The following is a 10714-nucleotide window of genomic DNA, read 5'->3' on the forward strand; positions in this document are numbered from 1 at the left end:
TGGCTATAACCACAGTAGCTGATAAATTGCTGGTTGTGAACAAAAAAACAATGTTACTTATAAAACCACCTACTCAGTATTGGGCTGCTGTCTTGTCCCTGGACTGGTGCTGCCTGTGTCTCTGAGCCAGCAGGACTGGCTGTTTGCCTAGCCAGCAGAGATGATGCCATCAGCGCTGCTGGGCGAAGAGCCAACAACCTGCTGGAGGCTGTGCTGACACACAAATACACAGAAAGTAACATCTGCTGCTAACTGTGAGACAAGAGCAGTAAGCTGCTGTCTCTGTACCTAATGAAATAGTTTTAAATTTGTTCTCTGGACTGTGGAACATGCAGGGTTTTCTTTTAGAAACCTTTATACTGCACATGTCTAGGAAACACTTGGTCTCTGTATTGAAACACAGCTTTTATCAGACAGGGGTTCAGGTATGTAAATCAGCTTATTGGAATATGAGAAGATTCCATTTGGAGGGAGATCATAGAGAGTCTGGGGGGGCAAACGTGTGTTGTCTTTTGTCCTTTATTCTGCATATTTTTTATCTATTTACACTTAAAAAAAGATTTGATCTAGATTAACACAAGTTTTGGACTGCATTGCACTGTAGGAGAAAAGCAGGGAAATGCATGATTCTGCGTGAATCTAGTCAAGACTACAACTGGTGGTTAACAAAATGCACTTTAGCACCAAGTGATGTTCATCCATGAACAAAATACAAAGGACATACAACCCAAATCTGGGTTGGAGTAAACATTCATGAAAAAAAAAAAAACTTTGTTGCTGCTTCTGTTCTCTTAAGTGAGAATGATGAGCTGAGATCAGCAAGTACTGTCTTTTCATAACCCGCAGTTTAACATCTAATTATGTTTGACATGAGGGCACACAGAATGGCAGAAGTAGCTTCAAGAGCTCTATTTATGAAACACACAGCAGGACGTGCTGCACAATCATGAATGGAATCTTTTCAGACACCTACTGACTTTTTTGTTGGGTGAGATGTTTTTCATGTGGCTGCAGCGTGAGTAAACGCCATCCAACGTAGAGCAGTCATCACCATTATTGTGATCAATATTGAGATTAACGGTTATTTATGATTATTCACTGATTTTAGGTATACCACATTTTTATATGCATTTAAATGAACTTTGGGCTACGTTCCTGCTAAGATTAATAAGGTTCTTCTTCACCTGAATTTAGTGCATTTTCACAAATGCGAATAAAATAGTATAGTTGATTTATTTATATATATATATATATATATATATATATATATATATATATATATATATATATATATATATATATATATATATATATATAATATATAATAGTATATATATAATATAGTAGTATATTTGTCTCTATATCCAGGAAAGTTTTTCAGTCAGTGTGTGCTTTGTGAAAAAGTGTATTGTGGAGGTTTCCCCACTACACTTTTTAACAGTGCTTTCTTTGCATTTGCACTGCTGATTCACAAAAATAGAGCTCTTAAAGATACAGGATCACTTTTCTCTGGCAATCAATCTGCGCAGTAGATGCACCTTCTGTATTGGACAGTCATCTGGACATGTGTTGTCTTGGTGAAGAGTAGTTTTTGTGTCCCCTCGGGGTGATTTTGTGAAGAGGAGCAGGGCGGGACTGGTACACCACCCCTGGGACCTGCTGCTCCTCCTCCTCATCCGAGGCAGCTCTCGTCTGATTAGGCTTCGGTGGAGGAGCTCCAGGATGGGATGATTGAGCGGGCTGGAGATTTTGAGGAAGCACGAGTGGAGCGAGGAGGCCAGACCCGGCAGCACCCGGTGCGTTCAAATAGGAATATCCCCTCATGGTATGGAGGGCATATGCAGGAATGAAGACGGGGAGAGGCGGTGGGTGTCTCGGCATAACGGGACAGTCTCGGCCCCCCCAGTAGTAGTCCCTCTGCTGGGACTGGTGGTGTGTGCTTGGAGCAGGTATGGGCTGGACACGCTGGTGCAGCTGGTGACTCTGGTGAGCAGCGTAGGGCGCGTTGTGGACCAGGCCGAAGCGCAGCTTGATGGCCATTAATTCAGTGTTGAGCCTGGTGTTTTCTTCTCTCAGGGCCATGAGATGAGTCTCCAGCACATATTCACCGATCCGTCTCTTCTCTCGTGACCGCTTGGCTGCCTCGTTGTTCTTACGACGTTTCTCCCAGTAGAGGGCGTCCTTCCTCTCCTCGGGTATGAACTCCCTTTTGCGACGGGATCGCACCCGCGCTTCTTCCGCTTGTAAAATATGGCCTTCGTGTCCTCCACTAAAATCTGAAGACGGGGACTCCATGGTAGATGAGCAATGAACCAACCGAGACCTGAAACCAAGAGGAGATTTTGGTTTTGTGTGAGGGGGTGGAGTAATGCAGGTACTTTCTTCTTGTATAAACTCATTGCCATTTTACCTCGTCTTATCTTAGGCTTCGACGTAGTATTTCTGAATGCAGCGATGACTGGTGACAATTATTCAACACCAACAGCTGTCATCTATGGGGGAAAATAATGAATAGTCAGTGGACCGTGTTCTCTTTAAACCTGCAACAAAACAACTACTGAAACTGAATCAGTGTTGAGAATCTTAGATTAATTATGATATGTCTCGGCATGTTGGAGCACCAGAGAAGTCTCTTGGCGGTCGAGATCAGAACCAGTAACGGGTAAACAGCTGCCATCTAGCACCTCCCCATTGTCAAACCTCCTTTCTAAACCCACCTCCTACCTGTCTAGACCACATGAGACTATGTGACGGGAAACAAGCAGACACAGAAGAAGGTGTTTGATAATCAATATACAGTTTCATACAGTTGTTTACAACTATGACTTTGCAGCAACAATCATACCGAGTTTGTCTGGACGGCTCACTCTGGACCGACTTGTCTGATCCAAACCTTTCAATCATCCAGAGGTTTCTTTGTCACCGTTTTTTTTTTGCAAAGGAAATCAAAAGTTTTTTATGTCGGTTTATTTCTGCGGCCAGAAAGTTTCTGTTTGCTTTTGGTTTCCGTTGAGTGGGGAGGTGATTTATAGTCCGATTATAGTAGCTTCAAAGCTGAGCCACATTCTTTCGTTGTCACGTTCGCTCCCCCATTTTCCTCTTTTGATAGACTTGTTCACCAGTCGCCACTTCCCCCTTCCATCTTTTATCTACCTGCCTCACATCACTCTTCTACCCTGCAGGCAACAATAGGCTGCCGGCAAGCGCTTGTCCATTTAGTTGCATAAGACAGAAGGTTAAAATCAAACGGGAGGATATTCTGAGAGGACTCCCGTCGGCTTTCAGTGATGTCTCTTTCAGTGGCGTGGGTTTGCGGCTGGTCTAATGGGAAGCTGTGCAAAAGAGATGAACACTGTTGAAACCTCAGCCACCCACCTCTGTGTGTGCACACTGAGCTTACACCATGTTTCCCTCGCACCTTATTCTCGCAAACAACACTGCGGCTGAATTAATTTCTAGTCGGACATCACGCATGCTCGCGGCTACATGCGACACCTCCAAAAACGAGCCACGAAATAAACTGTTGTCCGGGATTTCACACAAGAGGAACTAAACTTCACAGTGTCTATGACCTCAAAATCGTCACGTTTAGTTAGTAAGTTCTCATTTTTATTTGTGTTATTCACACTATGAGCACCTTCTCAGTGTATTCTCTGACCATGCAGTCGTATTTCGGCTGAGCCAGGAGCATCAAAACCAAAGTTTCAAAGAGGCCATGCAGCGTGAGCGGCGGTGAGAACGCCATACGGGTTATAAATATTCAAGCCTGTGCCCAGCGAGAACAAAGACCCGAAGCCCTCGGTATGTTTGGTTTCTGAGAACATGCACACCTGTGTGTGTGTGTGAGTGACACAGAGACGAGTTAACGTGTATACTCTGTGCTAGAAAACCCCAAAAAAGCAACAGCAGGAAGAGAGAAAACAATAATCATACAGAGAGGGAGAGAAATAAAAAAAAAAAGGTTTCCTGAATGAAATCTCTCTTGAGGCCCAGCCTGCTGCGCTCACTCCTCTGCTGCACATTGCACCTGTTTCTTATTGACTAATTATAGCCTGCTTTTTAGTAAGGAACTCTCAAAGCTTTGTTTGAGGCTGTCTATCCGTTTTCTCAAACTCCACCATCTGCTGTTGTGCAGCCTGCAGCTACTGTTAAAATAACTATACCATCGTAGGACGCATTGGTCACTCTGTGTTTGTGGCTTCATCTCTTGTTAACTGCCAGAGTTGATATAAGAGTGAATGAATGCTCTCTTGGGGAATAGAATAATTTACCACAGTTGACACACTTGTGTTGAAACGTCCGTTAACGGAAACATTCCTTGAAGGGCGGCTTTGTGTGTCGTCAATGGAAAGCATCATAAAAACACGGTTTCCAGTATTTCATATATTTGTTTACTCTTTTCATAATGCCGTAAATACTTAGATTACCGTTTAATTTCCACGATGACCACGCCTTTACTGCATTTAAAACACACTTCTAAATAAATCCACCATAGAAATCATAAGGCTTAATATCAATCGTCATAACACATGATAAAGGATTTTATAATTGCTTATAAGGTAAAGTATTATAATACTTATACTTGCTGGTCACACACTGATATTTTTTTCTAAGGATCACAGTTTTGTAAAATGTATTTTTACTTCACTTGAAGCAAACTGTGACCACTTCTAATTTGTTTTTATATTTTATTCTATTATGTATGAAAGCTATGAGAATTACAATATATTATGCATTATCTTGCAGAACAATATTGATGTCTTGATTGATTATTGATTTCATTATTATATGGCATTATGAATATGAGTGCTCACAACTAATATTATACAGTATTATAATTGAATTAGAATTAATTGTAAATATGCTTATTAGGAATTTAGATTTTCTAAATTGTGTTTTGCCATCCAAATAATCAGTATGGTGCTTTATATTGAGGCTCCTCCTTAGACATTAATCTATTAAATCATACTGTAAGTGGGTGAATTTAGTTTATTTTTTATTGTACTTTTTATCTGGATCACACATGAAATCGTCCATGTGAGATGGAATGCATTGAAAGCTGTAGATATGAGCTTTTCTTTGAGACGGTCGTATAGCTTTCATGAGTCAAACAAGGACTTTGGCTTCTCTCGGTTTAAAACGCACACAGGTGCTGCTGCAGCCCGTAAACACACAAACACCGTTTTCATGTGGTGTTTGCAGCTTTCGTATTGTGCAACCTGCAATATGCTTCACATGTATGCAGGATAGTCAGAAACCACTGTGTTTGGGGACCGAGTCCTGGAATGGTGACCCGCTGTTTCATAATAAAGCTCACAGTCCCAAACCAAACATTTTACAGTTTACTTTCTGGGAACATCTGATGTAAGGGGGCCGGAAAAAACACCCTACTCCTTTAAAACATATTCTTATAAGTCAACAATGACTCTGTAAAATCATATTCGTCGGTTTAACTGCCAATAAGAAGACACTAATACAACCATGGTTCTCCTTTGAGTCTCCATCAATAAAAAGAATGAATTATCTTCAGGATATTGCTCTCACAGAAATCATTAGCTTTAATCATAAAGAGCAAACATCCACTGCAGAGGCTCACACAGACACGTTACTAGACCTACACATTATTATTAATTAAATATATATTTCATTAAATGTATTTAATTATTTGCACAGCAATGATTAGTATATAGTTTGTGTTATACTGCTTGTCTATGGGGGGATGTGTATGATTTTCATGTGACACGGGCCATAAAAACCCAAAATAACTGCATGTGTTTGAATCTGCGTGGGAAGCTTTCTAAGGGACTATTTGCACTTCTGTTCCACTAGATAACAATAATCGCTAATAACATAATGGATAAAAATATATACTTCTACTTTTTCATCTGTCAGTGTTAAAATTAGCCCAAAAAAATGAAATGTTAAGAACACTGTCTTTTGTGTTCGGAGCTTCTTCTCGTCTCATCAGGATACGTTGATTCCCGTAGAAAATCAGAGATAACGTAATTAAACAATCATGAGTTAAAGACCATTAGAATCACATCGTTTTAATCAACTTCACATATTGTGACAACTTTAGTATAACGGCCCCTTCCCTTTTTACCACATCCTGAATAGCTATTAGATTATTTTGATTACATAAATATATATATTTAAAGGTCTCTTCTGAATCCCAGCATTGGCCAATTCATCCAAAACACAAACCACGTTCCAACCCTGTCCGTCTAACTCGTCTTAATATTTACAGTGTTGACCACCGGTTTTCACAGCCACATCATGGGGTCTTTTTACCAGAGAACGGTGGCATGCGTGTGGAAACCATCTTAACACCTCCACCGTTTCCTTCCCTCAGTCTATCCTCTATTTACACACACCGTCCAAACCACTTCTAGATGTGAAAATGAACTCGAGGCCTCACCTGAAACCTGCTTCGCCGCCGCAGAGGTGCCAACGTAATGAAGGTGATGAGCTAACTGTCCTTTTGCCCCGCACAAGCAGAGGGTTTGCTGCTCTCTGTCCTCCCCTCTCCCCTGTTGTGTTGTGTTCCTGCCTTTTCAGTCTCTTGACTGTCCACCTCTGTTGTCGCATGCAGACTGTCTGACTGCCCCCTTGATCTTGATAGAGTTGTGGTGACGGGGTTTTGCCCACGCGGGGGTCTCACCTGTGCAACGCTGTCGGCTTCAAACGTGCTGAAATAGCAATGCAGCTTTATTTCATGAAGTACATCCATGCCGTTAGTTTTCGTACTGTGGCTGCATTGCGATGTCTTGTGTGTATTCAATGACATGTTTCACACACTGGTGATATCTTGTACTTGTAGTACTGCTGCTACACGTCATGTGTCTTTCGGTTATTTCTAGTAAAGCATAACTGAGACAAAGAAAGTGAAGTGATTTCATTTTTTTGTGTTAAATATAGTGTTGGTCCCTTATCAGCGTAGATCTTGACATTACATCATTTAATATCCTCTCACTCATTCGCTGTTTGAGATACACTTGTTATACTTTGTTGTTTGTAATTGGAATCGTAGGATACTAATTTTATCTCAAACTCCATTTCTTTATATCGACTCTGTCAGGTAGACAAATTAAGAGTTTTGCTTCCTGTTGTGATGTACTCAAGCTGCTGTTGTTAAAAAAAAAATGCACCAGGATCCATGTGGACCTTTTTCATACAGAAAAAAGGTTCCAGTCTAACCTATATGTCTACAAACATGGCCAAAAGATTTGATCTCAAGCTGTTGTATTCAGACCAGACATCTCTGGCGTCTCTTGTCAAATCCAGAAAGCATTAAACAATCTGACATTAAACAAAGACAGTTATCTCGTGTTGATATTGATTCCAGCAAAAAACATGAAATAGATTTGAGTTTAAGCTGCAAGAGCAACCTTTCAAGGTGATATTTTACAAATCATTGTGCACAAAATCTGTATGATGTTAAACTTCATTAAAAGGGAAATAAAAATGCTTAAAAACTGAACTACATTTTTCGTTTCTTTTTTTCTTGTTTTAAAGGATGACTTCTTGGAAGTATTCAAGGGTTAAACCATCTCATCAATGCACCAGGTAATATTAAAAATAAATGGTTCTTAAAAAAACAATCTGATCCCACTGCCAGCTGTGTTAACGCTTTCTTTGATACTGAAATGAATGTACCTCGAAAGCTCTGCTGAAAGCTGTGCAGAAACGGCTATTTCTATTGTGATGTGAGCCCCCAACACACACACACACACACACACACACACACACACACACACAAAATTCAAATGTGTTTTGTCCTTTGACATCTGTGTTTTGCTTCCTCTCCTATTTATTTAAAAACATGATTTTCCTCTGAAACAATAGCCCACTGGTTTGAGCACTGTCCACCAATCTTGTGCCACAGCGCCCTCTGCTGGTGGCATCAGGAACGTGTCCTAACAGACGGCAGGGGGATCATCTGTTGGCCTCTACAGAACACATGACCTGATAACAGGAGGATTTTTCAACAGCAGTTAACTTTTAAAAACTAAACCTTGTCCTTTTCTGAGTAGCCTTGATGAGCTGCAGCTGCTGATTGGCTTGTCATAATGAATCACTCTAGAGGACTACAGTTTTATTTAAGTTTATTTGAAAGTGACGGTGAAAATACTTTCAGTGGATGGATTGGATGGAATCAAAGCTTTTCAGGTGGTTGCTGTATCCTCCGATATGAATGTAGGCGTCAATTAACATAAACTGCACCAAAATCTATAACTTGATTTTGGACCATTGTGCAGTATGTTTTTTTATCTCCCCAACCTTTGCTAAAGAAAACATGAGCTATTGACATTTTCATTAAAGGCTCATGTTTATATGGAGAACAGGCCAACAGATAAAGCGTCTGCATTTTGGAGCTGATGCCTCCATTGATGAGAACTCAAACTAATTCATTTTATTTATTGTACATATATTTTGTTTTGTTATATTGCACCGTGGGTCGGAGAGAAACGAAATGTCTGGCACATATTGCAGAATTGACAATAAAGCTGACTTTGACTTTGACTAATAAACGGTTGAACGTTTGGTTTTCCATTGACGGAAAGGCTGCTGGGAAATCACACCGTGGGGAAAAAGGGGAATACCAACCACTCAGTTTCTGTTTTTCACCGCAGATAAACGGTTATAAAAAATCTTAACCTCACCACAATCAACCCACAAATGCATTTCTCATGACATAATCTCATCTCTGTAATCTCAAATACCAAATCATATTATATTCCTTCAGATCCTATACGTTTATTACTTTTATATGTTACATCATCATTTATTAAATATTTAAAAACCGCTGCATTATCAAAATTATAAATCCACAGTTTAGACTGCATTAAAATATAATCTTGGTAAATATTATATACTGTAATCTGAGCAAATGTGACCAAATTGAACTTGTTAATCAATGTATAAAGATTAACTTGCAGTTAATACAACATTTACAAGCATCAAAACACTTTGTGATAACTGTTAGAGTCCACCGGGGCTGAGGTGCATCCCGAGGGGAGACATGGCCGCCGATGCCCTGCTGAGCCGGCTCATGAACCCCCTCTGGGTGGTCGCCTCCACACCGGGACCCAGGCCGTGTCTCTCCTGGGTGTACAGAGGCAGGCCCGGGTAGACGGCCGGCGAGGCCAGCAGGCACGACGACCGCCAAGGCAGCAGAAAATCATTGCACACTGCCGGGTGGTTCAGGTGGGGCACCAGCCAGCTCCGAGGCGGCAGGACGGGGGCGCGGTGGTGGAGTGCGTCGGCTGTGGGCAGAAACGCTCGGAAGGACTCGGCGGAGCTGTGGAAGTCATCGACCTGCGGCTGAGCGCTCATCTCCGCCACCGCTGACCTCTCGCCCCCGAACATCGCTCCGGGAGAGAGGGCGCGGGGCCCGAGGAGGGCGAAGATGCCTTGCTGCGTGCCACACATGTGAGAACTGTGCGCGCTGAACCCGCCGGCACCTCTCTTGGCCTCAAGCGGGTGGAAGTGTGTTTCTCGTTGGCTCGCACTCACCAGGGCAGAACTCCTGCTGTTGCCCCAGAGTCCCGGCTGGAGGAGGGCAGATCCAGGCGACGAGGGTGCAGTAGGAAAAGGTGGCGTGGACGTTGCCGTCAGTCTGCCGTGATGCTGCAGGCCGACTACCTGAGCCCGCAGCTGCGCGTTCTCCTCACTCAGGGCCAGCAGCTGACCCTCCAGCATCAGGTCGCTCAGCCTCCGCTTCTCCCGGGACCGCTTGGCCGCCTCGTTGTTCTTGAGCCGCTTGTCCCAGTAGGTCGCGTCTTTCTTGTCCGTGGGGATCATCTCCCTCTTGCTGCGCGTAACGGGGCCTCTCACCTGGTCCCGCAGACGCCGGAGACGTTTAGCCAGCACGGAGGAGCGCGTCACCGGGAAGAGCAGCGCAGCATCAGACGTGTAGGAGCTGCTCTCCACTGAGGAGGGGGGGCGCGGGGCAGCTGCCCCGGGACCGTCGAGGCTCCCCGAGGTGGACATGGCACGTGACTGGGAACAGTTTGCATCAAACTTATTTCAAGTATAGATCCAACATGCGTAACACGTCATGAGTTGGGTGACATCACTAAACCGTTCATACTTGATGGACTTCTTTTTATATATTCCGATTTAATCCCACACACAAAACATTAAATAATGCATTCTGCATTAGTTGTTTAACTTTGCGTTGCGATTGAACGCACATTTTACATCTTTAGTTCATTTGATTAAAGTCACCTGTTGGTGGCTTTTAAAAAACATCTGGCGATGATGATGAATACTTGAAATCAATATGTTCCGGTTAACAGAATACCACTGACCTGCACGATGAGACTTGGTCGTCAGCGTCGAAGTCGAGAGCTTCTTCTTCTGCGACGCGCACGCAGCAACGTGCGGAGTCCGACGCGCAGCACTCCGATGATTTGCACACTTCTGTGTGGAGGATGTCGCGCTCGTCTGCGCTTACCTGTCAGTCACCACCAGCTGTGCTGAACAGCGGACACACGCACACGCACGCTCCGAACGCGTCGTGGGGAAACTTCACGTTGGAGAGCGGAAGTCCAAGACAACAATGTGGTCACGATCAGACCAACAGGTGATACCGAAATGAGTCACTTTGGATCAGCTGGCCTACTTATTTATTGTTCTTCACATCGATTCCCATAATTCACATGCTTGCAGAGCGCTGCATCGATGCAGTGCATTCACTCAGCTTTATGTC

The 10714-nt window shown here is 43.0% G+C and overlaps 2 protein-coding genes across 3 annotated transcripts; both read right to left on the reverse strand.

Annotated features, from left to right (window-relative positions):
• Positions 1 to 1418: 1418 nt before the first annotated feature.
• On the reverse strand, positions 1419 to 6636 carry nfil3-4 (nuclear factor, interleukin 3 regulated, member 4). 2 transcript variants are annotated; one of them, XM_084011223.1, is made up of 3 exons: positions 6419 to 6532; positions 2411 to 2492; positions 1419 to 2323 (listed from the first exon to the last, which is right to left on the reverse strand). In XM_084011223.1, exon 3 carries the CDS (start codon positions 2293 to 2295, stop codon positions 1555 to 1557), a length of 741 nt encoding a protein of 246 aa, XP_083867349.1. In that variant the 5' UTR covers positions 2296 to 2323; positions 2411 to 2492; positions 6419 to 6532; the 3' UTR covers positions 1419 to 1554. The 2 variants fall into 2 exon arrangements, with proteins under 2 accessions (XP_083867349.1, XP_083867348.1); XM_084011222.1 differs by lacking the exon at positions 2411 to 2492 and having other exon boundaries at positions 6419 to 6636.
• A 2078-nt stretch (positions 6637 to 8714) lies between these two features.
• On the reverse strand, positions 8715 to 10436 carry LOC311014729 (uncharacterized protein). The gene is made up of 2 exons (XM_084011498.1): positions 10314 to 10436; positions 8715 to 10002 (listed from the first exon to the last, which is right to left on the reverse strand). Exon 2 carries the CDS (start codon positions 9991 to 9993, stop codon positions 8983 to 8985), a length of 1011 nt encoding a protein of 336 aa, XP_083867624.1. The 5' UTR covers positions 9994 to 10002; positions 10314 to 10436; the 3' UTR covers positions 8715 to 8982.
• Positions 10437 to 10714: the final 278 nt, after the last annotated feature.

This window comes from Eutrigla gurnardus, assembly GCF_963514095.1.
Source record: "Eutrigla gurnardus genome assembly, chromosome: 6".
Taxonomy (NCBI): domain Eukaryota; kingdom Metazoa; phylum Chordata; class Actinopteri; order Perciformes; family Triglidae; genus Eutrigla; species Eutrigla gurnardus.

What these genes read in the sequence shown, in the direction of transcription:
- nfil3-4 (XM_084011222.1), bottom strand. Translation starts at nt 6,588, where the DNA reads ATGCGACAACAGAGGTGGACAGTCAAGAGACTGAAAAGGCAGGAACAC. An exon ending in GGCGGCGAAGCAGGTTTCAG is followed by an intron (nt 2,324 to 6,418) that starts GTGAGGCCTCGA and finishes TCTTGGTTTCAG; the next exon opens with GTCTCGGTTGGTTCATTGCT.
- LOC311014729 (XM_084011498.1), bottom strand. Translation starts at nt 9,993, where the DNA reads ATGTCCACCTCGGGGAGCCTCGACGGTCCCGGGGCAGCTGCCCCGCGC.